The 25,852-nt window shown below is 41.2% G+C and overlaps 1 protein-coding gene across 1 annotated transcript in view; it reads right to left on the bottom strand.

The window, feature by feature from the left end:
• The window catches only part of Nhe3 (Na[+]/H[+] hydrogen exchanger 3), a 168,305-nt gene that overhangs the window by 72,967 nt on the left and 69,486 nt on the right, over positions 1-25,852 (bottom strand). Inside the window, exons 9-12 of the mRNA XM_080282410.1 lie at positions 17,526-17,840; positions 17,115-17,268; positions 16,094-16,151; positions 15,001-15,027 (exon numbers count right to left, since the gene is read on the bottom strand). Coding sequence (XP_080138536.1) covers positions 15,001-15,027; positions 16,094-16,151; positions 17,115-17,268; positions 17,526-17,840 — 554 coding nt within the window. The remainder of the gene's footprint in view (positions 1-15,000; positions 15,028-16,093; positions 16,152-17,114; positions 17,269-17,525; positions 17,841-25,852) is intronic.

Genomic DNA, 25,852 nt, shown 5'->3' with positions numbered 1-25,852 from the left:
GATCTGGATATCATCACTCTTATTTTTTCTTATTATTTCCATATTTACTCTCAAACACTTGTACCCCATTCCATCTCTCTATTTCCTCAATCTATCCTCCACCTACCTCTCATTCTCCACTATCTTGTCATCATCATACAACACCTCTCACTGGAGTCCTGTTCTGAAGTCACGTAAGACAGCTTTATGCATCATGATAGACAATTAGGGGCCTAAGACTGACCCCTGATGCACATCAACATTCACGGAAAACTCATCACTCAAATCTGTGTTCACTCTCACCTGGGTGTGCACACCCTCACACACTGCCATAACCACTCTAACCCGCCATGCCTTGATCCCAAGTTTTCTCATTGCCCACTTCCCTACCTACCTAGGAACTCTGTCAGAGGCCTTCTCCAATCAACAAAAACAAAGTTCTGCTCCTTCTTTCCAATGCATTTCTACTGAAGCTGTCAGACAATGAATACTGCATCAGTAGTCCCTTTCCCTGGCATAAACCCAAACTGCATCTTATCAGTATTCATGCTTTCCATTATCATACATTCCAAGATTCACTCCACCTTCATTATCTGAGACAAATTTTATGTCTATAATTTCCTCTTTCCAGGGCATCATCCTTCCCCTTACACTGCACTAAGATTTACAAAATCATCCAGCAATAGTAAGAACAAGTGCCCCTCGCACTTGCTCCTGCGGAGGGCTCTCGCGTTTATGTGCTGTTCTAATGTAACACTGTCACTTGGATTTTTTGCTGCTAACCAACTGATCGTTTTATTTGCCGCTTCGGGAATGGAACCTAAGGTGTCCGAACGCAAGCCTGAAATACTTTAGTTGTACCTGTGGGCAAAAAATTCTACAAAGATTCTATGCTGGGCGCCAGGAGCGGCGTATTTTGGTCAAAATGTGATCACTCATTAAATAACAGTAGAGGTTTTTCAATCATGATGGAACCAAGTTATTTCACATCAGCGAATTTTTTGCGATTTCTGTACCAATTTTGGTGCGATTTGAATGTGTACTTTTGGCTGCCCAAAACACACACACACACACACACACACACACACACACACACACACACACACACACGGCTACTGCTATAGTATATTGGATAAACTGCAAAATAGACATCATACTGAAGGGGTTAATCATACATATCATGCTAATGTCATTGTATGGCTATGTCAGGTGTGTTACTGATAACAATTAAGATAAAAATGTAAAAATTCAGTGTATGAAAAGTACAAAGTATACTGTAGACCAAAAATGTGTGAATGCTGTATAAATTTTAATTTGCATCTGAAATTCTGGTGTTCCTTGTGTCTTTGGCAAGGTTAGTTAGAGAAAATGGTAATTTTAAAGCACGTATAGACTGAGGAAAATGTGACAACTATGTGACAGGTTTAAATTATCCATCCACCCATCATCCAGTTACATAAAATAAATGTCCTGACTATGTGGAAATTTTTAAGTGAACATAAAATAAGGAAAACTTCCTAACCACATGATAAGTTTTATGTGAAAATATTTTGTTTCATTTAAAAACGCTCCAACATGCATCAGCCTTGGTCACCTAATGGTGGCTCTCCATGCTGCTTGATTTCTAACAGCCTCTCTGACCAGTTCCTTATCCTTGAGGTCACACTGTCTGACCTTGTCCCGAGTCTTTCTTGGTTTGCTTACAGCAAATTTACCCTTAACATTCATACCTCTCACCCTCTGCACCCAGTTGTCATTCTCTAACCATCTCAATCTATCCCATATTATTACATCACTAATACATTCAAGTCCTATCTTTCCTCTCAATTCTTCATTTGAAATCCTAAACCCCCACAGGCCTGCCATTCAAGGATGCATTATCTCTTCATCTGATCATTCTCCTCACTTTATGTTTGAGTCTACGAATATCCTCCTCCTTTACTGCTGGAGTTTCACTACCATACAGCATTACACTCCTGACACATGAATACAAAGATCACATTTTACTCAGAAGGATAGCCCTCTCAATGTCAGGAAAGGCAACAATTCTCTAAACTTCTTCCAAACACTCCTTACCCTTGCTACCAGGCTCCACCCCATCTTAAGCATATATCATGCCCTCCAATAAATTAAACTTTTCCACATACTTAGAGATTCTCCAGTAAAATTCTGTCACACCTTCTCCTTCTGAATGCTCTCCTTCACAAAACTCACACTTGAAATTACCAGTGTTTTGCTCCCTATGTCTCATATCACTCTATCTCTAATGCACCCAATTACTGTATTAAAAACACTGCACAAAATCGAGGCATTTCCAACATCCTTGTGGAAAACAATGCATGGCCATACTCTTGCAACAACAGTGCCTCCACCTGCCTTATATATCATTACTTTTGTTTAATCCATATTTACTCTCAAACTTTTGTACCCCATTCAATCTCTCTACTTCCTAAATCTTTCCACCTCTGCAGCCAAAACCAAATCATAAGCATAAAACACCTCTCATGGGAGACAGTTTTACTTTAACCTGGCCTAGACTTTATCCTTTTGCAACTTATTTCTCATTTCTCAGTGGCAGAAAAAGACAGTGCCATAGCTGTACCTCAAGTCCAGAGCACTTTTTCAAGACTAGCACCATATTCTAGTGTTACTCTGTTGCTACAACTCAGCATTTGAGACAGATAGGTGAAAATTTTAGGCCAAGTTAAAGTAAAAACAGTATATATACAGTAGTTCTATGGTCAGAGGAGACAGTTTCAAGTACCACAATAAAAAAAATAATGGGCTTAAAACTGATCCTTGATGTCCATCAACATTCACTGAAAATTCTTCACTCAAATCTGCATTCACGCTCACCTGGATGACCCTCATACACTGTCATAACAAGTGTAACCAACCATTTCTCAAACCCAAGCTTTCTCTTTACCCATTTCACTACCTCCCTGGGCACTCTGTCAAGTTTTCTCCAAATAAACAAACAAACAAAAAGTCTATCTATCTATCTATCTATAGCCCGACGCCCTAATCCCGCAAAGGGTGGCCGCAGACAAAACGCCTCCAAGTCACTCTGTCACCCACCATTTGACAAAAAGTCTATCTATCTATCTATCTATCTATAGCCCGACGCCCTAATCCCGCAAAGGGTGGCCGCAGACAAAACGCCTCCAAGTCACTCTGTCACCCACCATTTGACAAAAAGTCTATCTATCTATCTATCTATCTATAGCCCGACGCCCTAATCCCGCAAAGGGTGGCCGCAGACAAAACGCCTCCAAGTCACTCTGTCACCCACCATTTGACTACCCTCCCCCCAACTCACCCCCCCCTCCCTCATATACCTCTCAACTCCATCCCTCCACCTCATCCTCGGTCTACCCCTCCCTCTCCCTCCCTCCACCTCACCTACATACACCCTCTTAGTCAGTCTTTCATTCTCCATTCTCTCCACATGTCCAAACCACCTCAGTGTATTTCTCCTAATCTTTTCAACCACATTCACATCTACCCCACAACGTTCCTTCACTTCTTCATTCGTCAACCTGTCCCTCCACGTCACTCCACATGCTCCTCTCAAGTAACTCATTTCCACTGCTCTCACTCTTGACTTGTTCCCCTCTTGCAATGTCCACGCCTCGCTTCCATACGTCAGGGTAGGGATCACAATACCATCATAGTACAACTCTCTCTCCCTTCCTATACATACTGTATTTACTAAAGCTGTCGGACAGTGAATATTACATAAATGATCCCTTTGAAGACATAAATCCAAATCAACAATATCATTCATCATCATCATCTAATCCTGTGTAGCCCCAGGGAAGTGTAAGAGCCTAGGGCTAGGTAAGTTGGTCTTTACATTTAAAATGAGAGTGACCAACCTCACTAACCTGAGTGGCATTACATGAGCAATAAATCCCCAACCACCCTTTGGATATAAACCTACATAGGCTCAATCCGGCTGGAGCGCCTTAATTACCCACTAGATCACCAGGTGCCATAATTTGGTTATATGGCTACCACCCAGCATAGTAAATGGTTTCTTGGTGTACAGTAAACCATTTGACTTGTTACTCAATGCAGAGTCACCCATAGACAGGAGGGGGAGGAAAGAAGGAAAGAAAGACAGAGGAGGAAGGAAGGTATGAAGGATGGAAGAGAAGAAAGGGTAGTCACCCAAGTGCAGCACTACATTGAGTGAGTGGATGGTGAGAGCCCACACTTACCACCCAAAGTTAACACCCAGTAATTAAAAACTTCCCAGTTACATGGTATGTTCTCAATGAATAATTAAGATTAAGGAAGGAAAATGTCCTGACCAAGGAGCTAGGCACCAGGCATGTCACACTGCATCACTTGATTAGCGCCACTATGCACCAGGCATATTGCATCACAATGTACTCTTGATGCACTTGGTAGGTACTGCTATGTACCAGGCACATAGCATCGCAGTGCACTCTTGATGCAATTGGAAGGTGCTCTTATGTACCAATGTCACTACACATCAAGCATACTGCATTCCATCACACTCTCAATGCACTAAGTCTCCTGTTCTACCTACATTTCAATCTGTACTACACAGTGTATATTACATATTTCTAAGTACAGTACTGTACTGTGTATTCTTCAACAAGGAGAGACTACCTTCATATATCTGCAACAAAACAGTTGCTGACAATTTTTAAACATGCATCAACTGATGCAAAAGTTAACATATTAAATCAACTCAAAATTCCATCCTGAACGACCCTGTACTTCATAAGAAGATCGTTAAATTGCCTCCTTATAGCCAGAATTTAAAATTGTCCAACAGTAAGGTGATGTGTCAGCTGATGCAACAGGGGATATGTTAAATCAACTCAGAATTTCAAGCTGAGCAACTTTGTATTTCATGGGAAAAATGTTTTGAGCTCTACAAGAGCAGACATTCGAACTTTCCTTGAGGGGGGAATGGGGGGATCACAGGTGTATCACTTAAAGACCTGTCGGTTCCACTGCAGTTAATAAACTGCAATACCAGCAATGACTTACAATGGTTGCCAGTAAGAGCTAGAACAGAATTTAAACTGTCTCATTACTTTCTGGGTTCTTCCGTTTGGTGGACCATAGTATCACACTGAACTGATGAAACTCCAGGTGTGATGTTACGAAATGAGGATGATCCCTTCTGTTTTGATAAGCCTTGGGTGATCTCTTCTGTTTTGAAAAGTCTTGAGCTGTTTGCCTGTCACCTTTCTCTGATCAATCTTTTTCCTATAGTGCCCCTAGGATACATAATAAACTGCCATTATTTATGAGTTACCTGGCTTCTGCTGAATCCTTTTCAAGGGGCTATGATCCGGGGAGAGGTGTTGTGATGGATGATTATAGGGTTTAAATTGCTGCCACTTCTGCTGACTAAGCTGGTATACGAATATCAGTTATTATTATTAGTTTTTAATAGTAAAAGAGTTGAAATGTCGACAGCTAGTGAATTCCTTATTGAAAGAAGTGGCACTATTTGAGAAATAAAAGACTAGATTCTTATTATAATTAAGCTTCAATTATATAGATGGTAGATGGATGGCTAAAATCAAGCATAGAAGGAACTACAATGACACTAGTGTGGCTACATGCTTGGTAATTAACCATGCAATCATTACTTGCTGACAGGAAACATTCACCAATAAATAAGCAAGGTCAAAGTCAAGACTCTTATTGCTTGCCACAGCGCTTGAAACTCTCATGGGAGAAGCTGTATGCTGATGGCCTGGTGCTGACTGCAGAGGATGAAAGGGAGGCAAATCAAACTATCAGGAAATGGAGAGACTGAATGGGGCACAGGGGTTTGAGAGTATATCTATCTATTGCCAAACGCCTCAATCCCGTAAGGGATGGCCACAAACAATTTGCCTCTGTGTTGCCCTGTACCCCACCATTTCACTGCCCTCCCTCCAGCTCACACCTCCCTCTCTTATATACATCACCATTCCATCTCTCCATCTCATCCTCGGCCTCCCCCTCCCTCTCCCCTCCTCCACCTCACTCACATACACTCTCCTTGTTAGTCTCTCACTCTCCATCCTCTGCACATGGCCAGACCACCTCAGTGCATTTCTCTTAACACTTTCACATTCACATCCACACCACAATGCTCCTACACTTCCTCATTTGTCAGTGTGTCTCTCCATGTAACTCCACATATTCCTCTCAAATAACTCATTTCCACTGCTCTCAATCTTAAGATGACTTGTGTCCTTCCAACAAGGTCCAAGCTTCACTCCCATACATTAGAGCTGATATCACAACACATTACTGTATCATCACGCAGCGACTTTTTTACTTCCATGATCACTACCCTATTTTTTATCACTGCTTTCATAGAACCAGCAACCTTCCTTCCTTGCGCACCCTTTCAAGCATTTCATCCTCCAAACGTCCATCCTTACTCATCACACTACCCAAGTACAATACTTAACCCGGCACCTCCCGGCAGATTTTTCACCAATGACCCCCCCCAATCCCGGAAGATTCTTCCCCCCCCCCCTTAAACCTCCGCTTTTTATGAGAATTATTGGAAAATACCAAATAAAGTGCTCACCTAAGCTTATACGTGCACTATACAGGTGTCCCTCCAAACACCTGGTAGCGTCTTCTCTGAAGCCGCGCTGCTGCTGTCACATTTTCTATGGTAGGGGTAACTATTGCAAACCACTCAGACTAGGTAGATATTTGTTCATTTGGCACGAATTTATCTGTGGTACAAGAATATATTGGTTTTCACACAATAATACAGACAATATAAGCATTGATTCACTCACCAAACAGATCAACATACCGCACCTTCCTTGGCGACGTTACCTCCTCATCACTTCTGCTTGTTTCTTCCTCCAGCGCCACGTAATCTTTGTCCTCCACATCGTCATCGATTGGGGAATCACTCTCGCCTGTGAAGGCATCAAGGGCGGCTTGAATTTTGTCGTCGGAGAGACCGCGGGGCGACATGTCTTTACAGACCAGGTCAATGCTAACAGGTGAGTTGCTGAGACAATGGCGTGCAGAGGTCACATGGGGACAGGCAGTGTCGCCGCCTGGCGGCTGGTAGAGGAAGGTCTCCCACATATGCCTATCAAAAATCACCGGCAAAACTTGAAAAATGTGCAAATGATGGATCTTGCAATTGTAGAAAGTGCCAGTATGTCGCTGGGTCTCAGCGTGAAAAAAAGTTGTGACATACCTATACGTCGACGGGACGCGGCGGGTTAAATGCACTCACATTTTCCATTTCCTCATCATCCGATCTCACTGTACCTTCAGTGACTTCATTACTCTCGAAGACCATAACTTTATTCCTCCCTACATTCACCTTCAGATTCCGTTTCTTACACACTCTCCCGACCTCATTCACTAAGCTTGTAGTTTCCATTTGTCCTCACTTAACAGTACAGTATCATCTGCAAACAAGTGCAGGAAGTTTCTAAACGCTGCCCTCTCTCATTAGGGCCGCTACAATATCCACTGCCCTACCTTGTACACCCACTAAAAAAATTATTGGCACTCTCTTAGCGTGGTAAAATAAGATACACCAGACGAGACATCTGAAAACAAACTCCTGAGTTAACATGCCAGGTTGGTATGCCTGATCTGCTGAGCCTTAGGACTGTACTCATAGTGACAGTGGAGGCATTACATATTAATATAGTTTTCATTAAAGTTATAAACGAGTTTGTTGATGAGTAATGTGCAGAATAAATTGCTATCTGAGAAGTGTTACGAAAGAACCCAAAGCCATTTTGAATATGAGCTCTAGGTGTGAGTACTCCACAGTGTGTAACTGGCAGCGTTGCCATTTTGGCAGGGAAATCGCAATTTCTAGCATGCTGAAACATCATTAAAAGGTGTTTTAGATATACAGTATACAGTACACGTATGAAACTGTTGTCAGAGTGTTATCTCGAGCTATTATTTAAATTGTGTGTGTTTTTCAGGGGCTGAATGCTTACAGAAGACTGTTATACTACATGCCATTTTATTGCCACTGAATTAGATTCAGTGGGTCTGTGGGTGTTTTGGAATATAACAGTTTCAAATTAAGGATAGATACAGTATAATGAACTACATTATAAATTTTCCCTAAAAATAAATGCAATGAGCTCATATCTACAGATGAAGTTCATTCATTTAATCTAGCAGAATTTTTATAATACTGTAGGTTATTTCCTTTAACTTATTGGCATTATTAATAGACAGTTCTACAGCTCACCATATTTTCCAATAAATTTCTTTGTGGCTAGTACCATACTGTAGTGATGATTTCTTGTCATAACATTACATTAATAGCTGAAAGATTACCGATTTGTCCCTGGTTAAAGTAATGCATAGTAGAACTGATTAATAAAATTCTGGTGGTACAACAGGCTGCGGTGCAGGAGCATCAGTGTTCATAACGGTAAAAGACAGGCCCTACAAAAGGCTTGGCTCCAGTTACAGGAGATTTTAAATTAAAATACTGTACGTATAATATAAATAGACAGAACATTAAAAGAAAACGGCTGATAAGAAAGAATGGATATTAAAGACTGGTACGCAGGAGGGAGCAGTCATCATCATCCGGACTTCCCTTCCCAACCTACGGCAGGGTAAGGAGTTGCAACATCCAGAGGGAATAATAAAGCTTAAACTTCCTAAAGGGGAAGGATGATGTAAGAAAGAACATGAGGCGGCTCAGAGATATAATACTGTAGTTTAGTTCTTTGGATGCAGATGTGTTTAGTTCAGCTTGCCGTCAACCCATTCCTTAAATCCTAATACAGCAGAGGCTGTCACTCTCACTATGTGTCAGAAAATCCTAAGGTGGTAACCTCAGATACGATGAGTGCCAAGCAAAAAAACAGCACTCTGGTTTCTTTACTATGTAGTGGATAATACTTTGAGACTTTCCTTTGAGCATTATGTCTATTGCCATGAAATATTCAGTATACGTGACATGAAGCTACGAGGGTATAGGGAGAGAGAGAGAGAGAGAGAGAAATGGGGCAGAAGAGCAGATATATACTGGGAGGAGGAGACTCAGGTGTACCAACTGTTATCGTGTAGGTGCCAGTATGAGCTGCAAAGGGTATTGAAGCATGGGGTGCTGATAATTACTTTAGTGAGTATACCTCTTTTATAATCCCATTCACAGACAGAGTGAACAATTATGGAGACGTGACACATCTCTGTTTCAATCCAACATTCAGAAAGAAAAATTCATTCAGATCACTAACCACACGCACCACAGCCTTAGCGCCCTCATGCATATTCTCAACGGCATTCAGCAACTTTCCATTCGCTCCATATAATCATAATATTTTCCACATTCCCTGTCTATCCACTCTGTCATAAGCTTTCTCCAGATCCATGAAGGCTGGCTACATACAACTTCTTTTCCTTCTCTTGAAACTTTTCCACTAAAGACCTAAGGATGAAAATCTGATTTACACAACCTCTTCCCTTCATAAACTCCCCCATGTTCTTCTCCAACTAAGCCATGCATCCATCCAAGTCTTCTGTTATTTCCCTAACTCTGTCAATATGTATCCTACTATATACTTTGTCTATTACACTAAGATGACAAATGCTCCAATGATTACCACACATTTCTTTTTCCCCTTTTTCTTTGTACGGGGGAATAATTATAACTGACTTCTAATCTTCTGTGACTCTACCTTCCTCCCAAGCCGATCTGAGTATCTTCTATATCCATTCTACTAATATCTCTCCCCCATGCTTCAGCATTTTGCCACACACTCCATCAATTCCTGGGGCTTTCCCCATTTAACCTTTCTTCGTTGTTTCCACTACTTCCAACCTACTGATCTCTTTCTCTCTTCTCACCTCCCTCCTTCTCCCAGCCATTCCCCAGCCACTTATACTTGCATTACTTTCATTCTCTATGTTTAACAGTTCCTTATTATTCCTTATAATGAATTCTCCAACTGCTGACTTTTTCTCCCTTCTCCATTTTTTTTCTTTTCTTTTTTTTCTTTAAAGTGCCATGTCCCCTTTTTCAATAAGAGGTAAGGGACTTCCCCTGGTAGAGGACTATGGTTTGGAGCATGTAGCACTTTATGACCGGAAGCCCTTCCTGATGTCTACCAATGACCCTTGGGTGGACTTGAACCTCCGACCCTTCGGTCAGAGCACTCTAACCCACTGAGCCATGGCTGCTACAACTAGCTAGGTGACAGGAAAGCGCTACCTCTCCTGGCAGGGCAGCTTACCCAGGCACAGCCCGAACTCATGACTTCGGTCTCGAGTCAGGCATTCTATCACTTAGCCACCATGCCCCCAAATCTACCATTTTTATCTTTCAATCCCTGACTAACTTCTGTATCATCCTGTCTGACTCTCTTTACCTCATTCCAGAACATTTTCTTACATTTCCTCCACCTTACAAATTCCTTCCAAATTCTTCATCCACTTTCACACACTCTTGTGCTAAAAATTCACCTCTCTTCCTCTCTACATATAACTCTCTCTTCTGTCTCTTAACCTCCACCATGCCTCTGCTTCTTATCCACTCACTATATGCTTCTTCTTTTGTACCACAGCTTGCCTCACCTCTTCATTCCATCATGCTGTTCCTTTGATCCCCTTACGTCTTCTCTTCATCCCACACATCACCTCACATGCTGTACAGATTTCTTTTGTTAATATCTTACACATACCTTCCACCTCCCCCATCTGCTCCAAATCATATTTACCCAATCGCTCATCCATTTCTCTCATATTCTGCCTTTTTTTTCATCCTCTTACAACCTTTCTACCCTCATTGTATGGACTACTTCCTCCTGTCTTTCCCTTCTATTCTTCTACTGCACTTGAACCTTGACTTTTACCACCACAAAGTGGTGGCCTGAAAGACCACTCCCCCAACCTCTGTACGCTCTTGTATCCATTACATACCTTCTCATTTTCTCATCCAAATCCACATATTCAATCATTGCCTTCCATTCATTCAATTCACCGAACACCCTTCTCATCACTCGCCATGTATATCTGTGGATCATTTTGTGCCTGAAGAGGGTACTGGCTATCACAGACCCCCTCCCCACACAAATGTCCACTACAGCACTGCCATTCTCATCCACTTCTGCAGGCACACCCCACTCACCAACTACTACACCCACCTTCACATTCCATACTTTTCCATTCATATCTCCAATCAAAAAAACTCTCTCATTCCTCTCGAACTTTTCCATGCATGCTTCCACATTAGCCCAGAACTCTTCTTTCACTCTGACTGCATGATCTTGTGTTAGCATATACACACATACACTTGCCCATGTTTGTAATCCTACTTTTCCATCTTACCACACAATCCTTGAACCAACTGATCCATACTCTCTTATATTCTCCTTCCCTCTCTTGCACACAACAATACATACACCCTCTTTTGCCCTCTCATTCTCACCTACTCCCGCACATATACCCAATCCATACTCCCACACTCTCTCCTTTCCAATTAGCCTCAGTTACTCCACATATGTCCACTTTTGCACCCTCAAGTGCCTGGACAATCCCTCTCTCTTTCACACATCATTCACACCCCTTACATTCCATGCTGCAATTCCAACCATGTCCTTTGTCCGGTCCTTGGTCGTCACCTGTTTGTCCACCCTGGTCCAAGGCTTCTATTTTGTATTTTCAGTTAGTTGTGTTCCGGGGAGGGGCACTAACCCTCCACCAATTAAATGATTTCCTGGTTAAACAGAAATCATTTGACTTGCCACTCAATAAATAGCTACCCCAAAATAGAGTACAACTACAGTGATTGGGTGGATGATGGGCGCCCCCACCAACCACTGGTTTAAGGGTAAACGCAGATAAAACAAAAGTGATGATATCTAGGACTGGTGGCAGTACTGTCAAAGTTGAGGGGGTGTGGCCATGTGCAGTTTGCCACAAAGATGTGAGAAGAAACTCCATCCTGTGCAGTGTTTGTGATAAGTGGGTCATAAGAAATGTCATGGCATTACTGGAAGGTTGAAAAATACTGTAATGTTGATTTCGTGTGCGCAGTGTGTCAGGGAGAGCATGTAAAGATTATCAGGCATGAATGAGCTGATCTTGCTGAAGAGTCTCTTGAGTGTGTGGAGGAGTTTTGTTACCTGGGGGACACATTATGTGCTGAAGGTGGCTTGGGTAAGGAGTGGTTGGAGGAAGTTCAGGGAGCTGTTGTCTCTCCTAACACTGAGAGGGATTTCCCTCCATGCTAAGAGATCATTGTACATGGTACGGTATATGCTAGGAGTGTAATGCTGTATGGTAGAGAGACCTGGATAGTAAAGCAAGAGGGTATTCGTAGACCCAAACATGCAGAAATGAGAGTGAACTGATGAAGGTGGTGTGTGTCCTTGAATTTGAGGCCTGGGGGGGCTCAGATTGTGACTAAAGAGTTGATGGGAAGGATGGGACATGAATATACTGGTGCTATGATGACAAGTGATTGACTGGGATGGTTTGGGCATATAGGCAGGATGGAGGATGACAACTGGGTGCAGAAGAGCCAGTGCTGGGAAGCAATCTGATGCTCTGAGCACACGGGGGGGTGGGGAGTGCGGGAAATATCCCTGCCCTAGATTATATAAAACATGGACAAGATGAACATGATCATGACAATGAACATCCTAAGTATATTTTCTTGTTGCAGTGTTAAAAGATAGTACACAAATCATATTCCTAAGCAAAAACTTCACCCATACCACTGCAACACCAAAAATTCTTTCACTACTTCTTTTTTTTTTTTTTTTTTTTTTTTTTTTATGTCCGACTCTGGACATAGGCTTCACAGCCTGCTATCAAGGCCCAGCAGTCCTCCTACATACCATACACCTCTACATGTCACCACTTCGGCGCTAACACCCACCGTCCATATTGAATACATGCTAGGGCTGTCTCATACAGGACTGGTGTATTGGTATTAGCGGGGGTATTTTTACGACATGTCGGCGGGTCTTCTGGTAGATCAGTAAAGCCTGATTTAATGAAATTCAAATCCTTAAACTGTTCCCTGCCCCACCCGGGATTCAAACCTGGGTCCGTTAGGACTGCAGGCCACCTCTCTACCAATTGAGCCATCGCCTCCCCCAAACCTACTGGGCTGATTTTTTATAAGGTAGTTTACCTCCTCTGTGTCACTGTTTGTAAGCAATGTACACTGTATCTCATAATGCAGCATGCAGCTTGTGCAGACCTTTATTGTACCTCAAATAAGGTCTGCAGCTCAGCAAGGGTTAATGTGTTCAAATTTACCATCATCCTTGATACAGAATAAGCTGTTTGAAAACTATTATATAATTACCCCAGGCTGCATTACACATTCATATTTACCACACACCAGTACCTGCACAATGCTAGATCAGATTAATTGGACAACACAAATCTAACTCCCCATGTAAAGATTTTGAGTTAAACGATTCAGGTACTACACGTTAGACTAATAATCAAGAAGAGGAAGCACCACAGAAGCTTTTTGTACGCTTTCTCGCGGAATATAAGCACAGCATCTCCGAGTTATTTCCCTTGACTAATGATACCCCAAAATGAGCACATTTGCATTACCATATCCTGCACTGACACACATAACTCCAAAAATATCCATAATACTCTTTATCCATAAAATCCAGAGAAAAAACACTAATAAAGTAAATTCTTAACAAATGCACTAATTTTCAAAATTGATAATAAACTGCTTATTCAATACCCTAATAGGACAGACTAGTATGTGAAATTGTAATGCTGAGTGCTTGAGGCATAATTCTCAAAATGAAGACTAAAGAGATCTGAAGAATCACACATCTACTCGCACACAAAAACCTGAAAACCTCACTATAACGGACTAATTGGGGTCCAAACCATCTGAAAAAAGTGATTTTCCAATAAAAGTGACATCTGAACTTCCCCCTGCTAACCTGGTCTTTTTCCAATATATCAGACATTAGTCTGGATTGCATCAACTGTTTTAACTACCACTGCAGAATTTTACTGTATTATACATTCACTGCAATAATCAAATGGTATAATATATATAATAATACTGTACTGTACACTGATAAACATGTCTTTTCTTTACTTTACTGTGAACATAGCTGAAATAATAAGGCAGTCCAGACTGCTTCTGACTTTACCAGACTTTCTCCAATAAAAACGAATTCCAGTCTATTGAAGTCCGTCATATTGAGGATTTACTGTATATTTTTATATACAGGGCAAGAGGTCATCAAAATTTCAATGTGCCTCTTAAAATAGCTAAATATGGCCTGCATGCTTTGCATTTCTTGGATTGCTTGCATAATCAGTATGGAATGCTAACCACCAATAACTCCATACGTGGCACCTATGACACATAAAACATTAATATTTGAACTGCAAGCTGTTTCAACTACAAATACCCAAGGTTCACACCAAAATTACTTACAACATAAAAAACAAGCACTAAAATTAACAAGCTAACTTCTAAGGAACCAAGTCCACATACACGACTATGCTTTAAGTCAGAGTATCTGTTTCTAAAGCAGGTTTATAAATTATTCCAAAGCCATCCCACAGAAGTTGCCAAGAAATTATTGCAAGAAGCATCCTCCCAAAAGCTCCTAGGGTACAGTAGTGTCTTCAGTTTCTGGAACTATATTTTACAATTAATTCTTACAGTCTGGCTCATGATTCACCTGACTTGCCAAGAAATGTGTTGGGATTCTGAAATTTGAAAGTATAGTACTCTTACGATAATAATTATTATCCTTATTCAATTACTTACTCCGGCTTAAATATGTAAAATCATTTTTTTTAAAAATCCCAGCCCAACTTTGTACATTTCAAAGGGGTGGGTAAGATCTAAAAAGAAAGGCTTACAAACACATACCAATAAAACTGCATGGTTCAAAACCTGGCAAGCTAGGTGGATCATAGTGCCAACTAAGAAAACCATAAAGTCCCATATACTGTAGTACAACTACTAAGTACAGCCCCATGCAGGGAAAAGAAACTGTAAAGATTACGTACCCTTGTTTCATCAATGCTTTTGTAATCCTGAAACATCAAAACAGAAAAAGTTTTGATGGCTTCAACCAAATAATATAACATTGCAAAACAACATTGGCTAAGAGGTAAGAAGCATCTAAAGTATCAATAACAAGACCAATGACTAATGAGCAAATTATATGCTACAAGGTTCATTCACAATAAACTTGAATGTATTACAGCATCATAAATAAACAGGGCAAATAATGCAGTCATAAAGCAATTTCATTCATAAACTTGGAAGAGGCCACGACCAGCAAGAGCCACGCATGGAGGGCTTGGTGCTTAGGTGGAGGTCTGGATGAAATGGGTGGGAGGGAAACACAGGAAAGATCTTAAACTACTTATTTCTAAGTTTCACAGCCTACCCTCTGAGACTTTAATAAGGATAGCCCAAAAGTAGCATGAAATGTTAGAAATAAAGCACTGAAGCTGTTTCCTGCATTTTTACTCTACCCATTTCATCCACCCTGTCACACACAAAGTCACACTGGTGCTTACCATAAATGCACCACCGAGGCAAGAACACAGGATGAAGTTTGTTTTTTACTTTTTTTTTTATTTATTTTTTATTTTTTATGGAAGACCCAAAGGCTAGGAACCTGGAACCTCAAAACTTCACAGTACTGTCATAGGAGCAATTTCAGTAATTCTCTTTGTTTTAAGGAAATTAGAAAATAACGATAAGCAAAGTCTTATCTTCAGCATGTAATGTTACTACCATGTTAACGGTACTGAGCAAGATTAGTATATTAATTCAATAATTATAATTGATTTCAGCAATGCATTTGCACTCAAAAATGTTTATGTTTAGTATGTAATTATATATCCTGAATGCCTCCTGAGCTGCACAAAAGTACAGTAATTAAGAGAGTCTTCATCCACTGCATATTATTTTGGTCTTTTTACCATGTCTGAAACATTCCTGGACTATAATGTTCCTGGTCCACTGAAAGAAGGAATGTTTCCACAGCTATAACCATTACAATAAAGTGTGTGTGTGTGTGTGTGTGTGTGTGTGTGTACATACACATATCTGTTGAATAATGAGAGAAACAAGGGTGGTGCAACTTACATTTCTGATGGGCTGGAACTGGTTGAGGTGATCCGTCTCGTTGTCATCCACATCAACACTGGCCAATACAATTACTTTTGTTACAAATATCCTGTATTAACATACGAATCAGATTTCAATTATGTACAAATATCCAAAATGAAAATATACTGAGTTCTGTTCAGTCATTACTTACAGGTACTGTTAATAGGTCTAATATAAATACAGTGGGCTCTCATTACATATATGCTCAACTTTTGCAGTTCTCCTCCTGCAGTAACCATAATTATTCAAATTTCCATTACAAGTAGATTCTCGCATCAATCATAAAGCTGCAATGTGAAGAATCTGGTACGACTCACTGGAAATGAGTCTATTATCTCTTACATCAACTCTAAGGTTGGATCACACAAATTTTGTTTAACTCATCAGAAAACTCAGTGTCCTCCATTGATACTTAAAGCTTCTTGGAGGAAGTTTTATCATGTGGAGGCCAGTTAGTCTCACACAACCACCACACACCTCACTTCCCAATGCCCAACAGCTACCTCTGCTCAAGCAAATATCCAACAGTCTTTGCTGTCTTCCTTAAGTACTTGTATTGGACTACTGTAGATATTACATCAGGTAATCTTTGTAATACTTTGTCCTGTACTAAACATCTCAAAGTGTAAGAATTTAGGTGGTGGGTATGAAAGAGGGGTAAAAAAAAAAAAAGAAATAAAAAAAAAAAGTCATGAAAGAGGAGGGGGGGGGGGAGTCATATATGAGTACAGTACAGCAGCCAGCCATGGATGGTGGAATTAAGTCAAATTTTTCCCATACACTTACATCTTGAAATTTCACCACTCATAATACTTGCAAAATGGGTCTGGAACTACAGTACTTAGTCACATATAATGGTAGCTCCTTGTATCTGGGGAAACTGAATTAATCCAAAAACAACTTCTTCCAAGCAACAGAATAACTGTACAGTACATTAGTCCTACAATGCAACTAACAAAGCATTTTAGGTAAGTGAAAGTCTCAAAGAATCACTCACGGTATTCCTAGCCATGACAGGACTTGGGTTGTTAGCCCACCACACAGGATGACAGTAACAATGACAATAAGGGAGGTGGTGGTCAGTATCGATTTTCGTGCATCACTGCTGGTGTTTCGGATAGCCAGACCAAAGGCCATAGCTCCTCTCAGACCTGTGGTGGTTCAGACATAGTGATACATAATTTACCAAAATGCACAACAGATTAACTTGGGTAATGTATATGAAATCATGAACATGCTAATGCATCAGCGTGTTGTATATAACCTATATGGCACCATGAACTTGCTCATCAGGAATGTATGAGTAAACACCTCTCATATATTTCCTTACGGATATCACAATGTCTCCAAAACTGACAGGAAATATGTTTGTTTATTTCTTGAAGACTTGGATAAGAGAGACACCTACCTGAAAAGAACAGCATATGCATGAAGTTGAGTGGAATCTTGGGATGGCGTCCAAGATTGAGAAGGCAAGAAAGTGGATATATGTTGAGGAACCGGCCCACCATAATTGCCACGAATGCAATGCAGATAAATCCAACATCCCATTTATGATGATCAAAGGTGAACATGGACACTCCAATGTAGCAGAAGATGAAATTTTCCGACAGGAAGTTCAAGAGCTCAAACAAGGACTTGGTGGCCAATCGACTGTCCACTGACAGGTTGTTGTACGTGTAGTGTGCCTGGCATATACCACAGAACAGTACAGCAACAATTCCTGGAGAGAAGCACAAACTGTTTCATAATTCAAGATTTTTACTTAATTCACAATTATTTTTTACAACCAATTTCTTAAATATAACAAAAATAAACCCTGCAAATCATATTAATTAGGCACACATTATGTAAAAAAATGTCATACATCACAAACATTTTATTTAAATCCTTTACTATACAGGGTCCAGGAAATCATTTACAATTTGAGGTAGTAACCATATAAACAAACAATGGGGCAATGTGGAACCTACTTTCATGCCCCTATTAACTAGGGAGTGACAAATGCAGCATCCAACCAGGAACCAAACCTCCACTCCCTTCCCTGTGCCTCACTACAGTGGGGTGCTGACCACCACTAGGGAACATTGGTTCATTGCACGAGATGGCCCTGCGAAGGCAACGGCTTGCCTGCAGTTGATGGATCTGCTTAGCCAAACTATCCAGGGTTATTCTACTACACTACTACTACTAATCCATCCCTCCATTTAATCCAGTGTTGCCCCATGAGAAGCATAAGGGCCCAGGCCTAGGCAACATGGTCCTGGCATTTAAGATGACAGTGACAAGCCTCACTCATTCATCCCTGAATGGCATTACATGAGAAACAAACCCCAACCACCCCTTGGATATAAACCTGCACCGGCTCAATCCGACTAGAGTGCTCTGATAACTAACTATACCACCAGGTGCCATAATTCAAATATATGGTTATGCAAAACCTCATGCAAAAACAATTTCGTGCTAAAACACATTTATATGTAAAATAGGGAGTTAGGTTCTAGGAGCCTAACATTTTTCATTAAAAATATATTTAAAGATAGATTATTACAAATATATCTGCCTTAAGATACCCAAGAAAGTGTTTACATACGATCTCACTGACTGGACACATCAGTGCATACTGCTTTCTAACCTAACTTAATCAATTAGTTTTGCCTCGTAATAGTCCCCAGAAAAATTTTAATCACCAAGAAGCCTCTTGAAAGTCCTCATTACCCATCAAGCAAAAACTTTTGACCTAAATAACATGTGAATAATGGACACCTAGCATCATGCATATTTCGCCAGGAATCACTTTTGGCCTTCATTTAAAAAAAAAAAAAAAAAAAAAAAAAAAAAGAGAGAGAGAGAGAGAGAGAGAGAGAGAGCAATGTGAAACTATTTTTGAAAGTCATTAGCCATTAAAAAAAAAAAAAAAAAAAAAAAAAAGCTATAAAGAAGTTGTCAGCATGGAGTGATTGCGTATTTCTCACTTCTCCGATACATACAAATGCAGCAATCATGAATAATAAAGAAGTCAGCCAAGCAGTATAATTTGTATGACAGTATAATTCACAAGAACTGAACTCACATAATTATCTTACCTAACTATTTACGTCAACACACACTCTCTTCACATATCGTAAAATCTGAATTTGTTCGACCAAAGAACGTCAGTTCATAACAAAGATTGGGCACAAAGCTTCCCCCCCCCCAAACTTGTTGCACTAAAGGCGAAGACATGAATTTTACTGCTCCTTCATCATTAACTTTTTTTTCCAATAAAGAAAACTATCCACACCATAAACATACCCGACTCATTTTATCTGTCTGATCATTTGCATGTAAGCTCCCACACCACACGCCACTTCGGCCAACAATTTTAGTTTCATTCAGAATAAATGTTTTTCTTGTGTTCATAGCACTTTGAGGGTGCTTAGGCATAACTAAAGTTAGTTTGGAACCACATGCTCAGAGTTCTAAGAGGAAATGAGGAGCAAGGAAACAAGCAAATAAACTTCTCATCACAGCGACCATCATCACAACACTGAGGCAGGCAGTGGCAGGTGGTATGGGACATGGGTTATGTGGGTCAGGTCAGGTCGAGGAAGCCAATCAACGACCGACAAAAGCATAACACGAGTTGTAACTGGAAATCCAAAACTGTACCTAAACTCATTTCCCAGTTTCTCTCATCCAATTAAGTGGTATTACTGTGCTATTAAGTACTCGTGAGAGAAATTAAATGCACGTGTTATTGTAAGACCATTGTTTCTTTTTGTATTAAATTGCGACTCCACTGTGTGTATGTATATACGCATATATATATATATCTATATATATATCTATATCTACCTATCTATCTATCTATCTATCTATATATATATACACTATATATATATGTGTGTGTGGTAGGTGGGGACACTCACCATCCACTCACTCAATGTAGTGCTGCTCTTGGGTGTCTGCCCCATGCTCTCCTCCATCCTTCTTTCCTTCCATCTTCTTCTGTCTTTCTTTCCTTCATTCTTTCCTCGTCTTTCTGCCTATGGGTGACTTTGCACTCCCTCTTCTGTCTTTCATTCCTTCATTCTTTCCTCTTCCTTCTGCCTGTGGGTGACTCTTCACTGAGTGACAAGCCAAATGGTTTCCTGTACACCAGGAAACCATTTACTACGCTGGGTGGTAACCATATAACCAAATTTTGGCGCCTGGTGGTTTAGTGGGTAATTATTGTGCTCCAATCGGATTGAGCCGGTGAAGGTTTATATCCAAGGGGTGGTTGGAGTTTACTGCTCACGTAATGCCACTCTGGGATGAGTGAGGCTGGTCACTCTCATCTTAAATGTCAGGACCAACTGCCTAGCCCCGGGCCCCTACGCTCCTCATGGGGCAACGTAGTATTGGATAATGGATGGATGGATGGAATATATATATAATCTTCCACAGGTATACCCACTTATGTTTAATAATACTCAACTTAATCCTGCATCATCGTTGACCATGCTTGGGGTTTCATTTGCTCGGGATTGTCTTGGAAAGATCATATTACATCTCTTGTAAAATCTGCTTCCAAGCGATTGGGTGTGCTAAGCCGACTCCGTTCCTTCTTTACCCTTGCACAACTGTTGACTCTATACAGGGGTTTTATCTGCCCCTGTGTGGAGTACAACTCTCATGTATGGGGGGGCACCCCACATACAGCTCTTCTCGATGAGGTGGAGTCAAAGGCTTTTTGTCTCATTAACTCTCCCCCTCTTACTGACTCCCTTCAACTTCTGTCTCTTCGCCGCACTGTTGCATCATTATCTCTTTTCTATCACTACTTCAATGGTCACTGTTCCTCTGAACTGTCTGCATGCATTCCTCCACTTCTACGACGGGCGCGTAGCACCCGTCTAGAAGCAAACTCTCACCCCTTTTCTGTCCAACTCTCTAATGCAAGAGTCAACCGTTACTCCCAGTCCTTCATTTATGCAACAGGTCAGCTCTGGAACTGTCTCCCTCTGTCTGTATTTCCTGCTTCCAATGATCTCCAGTCTTTCAAACGCAATGTGTCCAGGCATCTCAAAATGAATGGATCTTGAATTGGGCTCTCTCTTATATTTTGTTTTTCACTTGGAGGGAACAGTATTGCGGGCTCATTGCCTTTGGTTCCTTCTTCCTCACATAAAAAAATATATATATATATATATATACACAGTATATATACATACAGGCATACATCGGTTTAACAATCTAATTGGTTAGATAAAACCCCATCGTTAGGTGGGGTATCGTACATCGGGGTACTTTTAACATGTATTTCAATGGGAACGTTTTATCAGCCTTGGGTTTCCCCCCCAAACCAAGCCCGAAACCCACACAAATAAGCTTAAAAACAAGTTTACGGCCAATCTGAATGGCCTAACAGCTGTCAAGGAAGCTAATCTAAGCCTAACACCTGTAAATAACTCACTAAAACCAACAAATAAAATCTGAAAATCATCAAATATGTCTGGAAAAAATCAAGCTTAGTAAACTGTACCCCAAAATGACAATGTTCAGCCCACCTATGACTAAAACACATTAATCTAAGTTTAAAAACAGTTTATAAATCAACCTAAACACCCAATTTTAGTCTAAATTAGCATTAGAATCAGTAAAAAAATAAAAATTAAAAACCATCATTAATCCGGGGTTTGGCCGTTGTTAGGCAGGGTATGGGTGGTATTTCTATCCCCATCATTAAGCCGGGGTATCGCATCCAGGGGTATCGTATATTGAGGTATTAATGTATGTGTATGTGTGTGTGTGTGTGTGTGTATATATGTATATATATATATATATATATATATATATATATATATATATATATATATATATATATATGTGTGTGTATATATAGATCTCTGTTTACACACACACACACACACACACACACACACACACATATATATATCTATCTATCTATTTACTGCCAGACGCCTCAATCCCGTTTGGGGTGGCCACAAACAAATCGCCTCCAAGTCGCCCTGTCCCCCGCCATTTCACTCCCCTGCTCCCACCTCACACCCCCTCTCTCATATACCTCTCCACCCCATCCCTCCATCTCCTCCTCGGTCTCCCCCTCCCTCTTCCACCCTCCACCTCACTCACATACACTCTCTTCGTCAGTCTTTCACCCTCCATCCTCTCCACATGGCCAAACCACCTCAGTGTGTTCCTCACAACGCTTCCTATCACATCCACATCAACACCACAACGCTCCTTTATATCCTCATTCGTCAGCCTGTCTCTCCACGTGACTCCACAAGCTCCTCTTAAATAACTCATTTCCACTGCTCTCACTCTTGACTTGTGTCCTTCCAACAACGTCCAAGCTTCACTTCCGTACGTTAGAGTTGGTATCACAATACTGTCATGTAGTAACTTTTTTACTTCCATGCTCACTTCCCTGTTTCTTATCACTGCTTTCAAGGAACCAGCAACCTTTCTTCCCTGCTGTACCCTTTCAAGCACTTCACCCTCCAAACCTCCATCCTTACTCATCACACTACCCAAATACTTAAACGTACTCACATTTTCCAATTCCTCACCATCCAACCTCGCTATACATTCACTGACTTCACCTCTCTCAAAGACCATCACTTTACTCTTCCCTACATTCACCTTTAGGTTCCGTTTCTTACACACTCTCTCAAACTCATCCACCAAGCCTTGCATATATATATATATATATATATATAGTGGGGCACCAATTTTCGCGCCTAATTGGGTCCAAAAATAATGCGCGAAAGTGGAATTAGCGAAAGTTGGGGCATTGTCTTTATGGCAAAAAGGCTAATTGGTTCCCGGTTATCCTAAAGTAACATCAGATTTTCATTTTCACTTGCAATACAGTACATCAAATCACTATTGTACATTGCATTGTGAGATACAAACAACTATCTTCCTTTTCATTTCATTATTATACTGCCGTTTCTTCACTCCAACACGATACTCTCTTTTAGCCTTGGCCTTTCCTCCCGACTTTGAATGTCCCGGCCACTTTTTATCACCACCACTGCCTCCCGGCCCTCCCCCCACACCACCAGGCTCTCCCCCCACACCACCAGGCCCTTTCCCCACACCACCAGGCCCTTTCCCCACACCACCAGGCCCTTTCCCCACACTACCAGGTATAGTAGAGGCCATTGAACCGTGAGAATCCAACACAATGGAGCTAGCACGCTCGTACACAATGGCGGGAATGGGTGGACAGAGTGTTGACATGATGTCATTCAAGATGGCGGTGGGTTGCAGGCAGGCGGTGCAGGAAATTCAAAGTTCAAAATATTGTCCCAAACCCAAAATTTGTGCGCGAAAATCGATTTTTTTCAAGCGAAAGTGGAAGTTAGGGAATATTTGGTGCATGCCGCGAAAGTGGATTCCGCGAATCCTGCTGTAGCGAAAGTTGGTGCACTACTGTATATATATATATATATATATATATATATATATATATATCTCATCAACATCATCCAGACCCCCTTTCCCACCCAAGGGCAGGGTGAGGAGTAGCAATGTCCAGACAGCACAAACTTGCCCAATCCAACAGGTCACGCTTCCATTCACTCATCAATCAAGCCCCCGAAATGCTAGCTCTACCGGATACGCCAAAACACATTCACCACATTCTGCAGCTTCACATTAACGTATCTGATTGAGTCAATCCGGACGCTACCATGCTCACTAGGGGTGTCAAAATCCCTGATCATGCACTTCTCACAACATTCATCCAGCCAGCTCGATCTCTTGTCAGTTCCCAAGCCTCGCTGACTTCCACACCTCTCTTCCTCAAACACTCATCCACAGGCATACCTCAGTTTAACATACATACTGTGATCCCTCGATTATCCGGACGTGTTCAGTATCCAGACACTGGACCTCTGCTCTATTAAACCATTATCCGAATTTCCCCCCCCCCCCCAACTCTGGGCAAGGCTCAGGGCCTATTTCTTGGGGGCAGTGGCCTATCCCAAGGCCCAGTAGTCCTCCTACACCTCCATATGTCACCACTTTGGCGCTAACACCCACCATCCATATTGAATACATGCTAGGGCTGTCTCATACAAGACTGGTAATAGTGGGGGTACTTTTATGACATGTCGGCGGGTCATCTGGTAGATCAGGAAAGTCTGCTTTTTAGGAAATTCAAATCCTTAAACTGCTCCCAGCCCCAGCCGGGATTTGATCCTGGGTCCATTAGGACTGCAAGCCGCCTCTCTACCGATTCAGCCACCGCTATTTTCCAGTTGTAAAAGTGCCTGAGAACTTTTGCTGGCCAGCCAACGTGTCCAAATACAGTATTTGGTACTGTGGCCGATGGGCTCGAGCCTTGAGCAGGATGTAGTCTGTAACCCACAACCAGAGCTAAAATATCTGTCTGCCCCTGCATTGAATGGTCAAAATCCCGCACTCTTCCTATCACTCCCAAAGAACCTCCGGCTCTCGAGTAATATGAGTGTAACCCACAAGTGGTGTCAAAATGTCCCCGCACATTACCCACCGAATGTCTAATATCGCATGGCCACAGAGGCTAAGTCTTTCCCAACCACCACCTCCATCGAACACAGACCACAAGCCATGAGTACATGTTCTACCGAATATTGAAAGTCCCCCAGTCACCATGAGTTCTGTTTCCGCATGGCCACTCAACATCTAGCAGACCACAAGCTACACATAAATGTACAGCAGAAATGCCCGTCCGCGTTTCGACAGCAGGGGGAGAGTCCTGCCCACTGCATCACTTGTCCTCCCCTCTCCCGTCCCTCCTCCATACCCTCCCGGTTCCTCCCTCACTCGCTCAGTCCCTACTCTCCTCCACGGTGACAACACCGACACATGGGTTTTAAAATTTTTTTGTGATTTATTTAACTACTATTGATTGAATCTAAATTCCGAAGTGACCACGACAAAGCTCGTGAAGCTCTGCATCAAGACATATGCTTAACTCTTGGATGATGATTTTAAATTTTTGCACTAGGATGGTGGGAATTTATATGAAAGTAAGTTATACTCCTGAACACTTTATTCTCACTGCATTTTACTTATCAGTTTTATATGTTTTCATTAGCTTACCTTATAGTATAAACACCAGCAAAGATGATGGTATACAATTTATACCAATAAAACCAATTTCTGGTGGCATATTTGGCCGTGGAATATTTTTTTGAGCCCCGGGAGCAATCACTCGTCACAGATAATTGATTTCAAACCGTCTTCAGGTTTTTTGTGGATTTTTGTTGGTTATGCATTGTTTTCTTGATGTTTACCATTAATATGGATAATCCTGTGTGTTCTGATGTCTCAATATGGCAGAATGACCGGAAAACAGGGCTGAAATTAGCAGGGGTACTATACATACAGTAGTGTATAGGTTGGGTGTTGTTTGGTTTTCAATGTTTTTTTTTTTAATGGTTTTCTTGGTCTTTAGCATTAATCTGGATAATCCTATGTGTGTTTTATTGTCTAAATACAGCAGACTGACCAGAAAACAATGCCAATAGTTTGGAGGAGTACTGTACATACAGTAGTTAATAGGAGGGTGTTTTTTTGTTTTCAGTGTTTTTTGCATGGTTTTCTTGGTGTTTAGCATTACTTTGGATATTCCTATGTGTGTTTTGATGTCTAAATATGGCAGACTGACCTGAAAACAGTGCCAATCTTTAGGAGGAGTACTGTACATACAGTAGTTAACCCCTAAACCGCGGGCTTGTTTTGCTTTGACTT

This window comes from Coenobita brevimanus, chromosome 93 (genome assembly GCF_032717465.1).
Source record: "Coenobita brevimanus isolate Jiangsu-jjx chromosome 93, ASM3271746v2, whole genome shotgun sequence".
NCBI classification, from domain to species: domain Eukaryota; kingdom Metazoa; phylum Arthropoda; class Malacostraca; order Decapoda; family Coenobitidae; genus Coenobita; species Coenobita brevimanus.
Note: the sequence above shows the minus strand (reverse complement) of the source record. Positions and strands in the feature narration are given on the sequence as shown.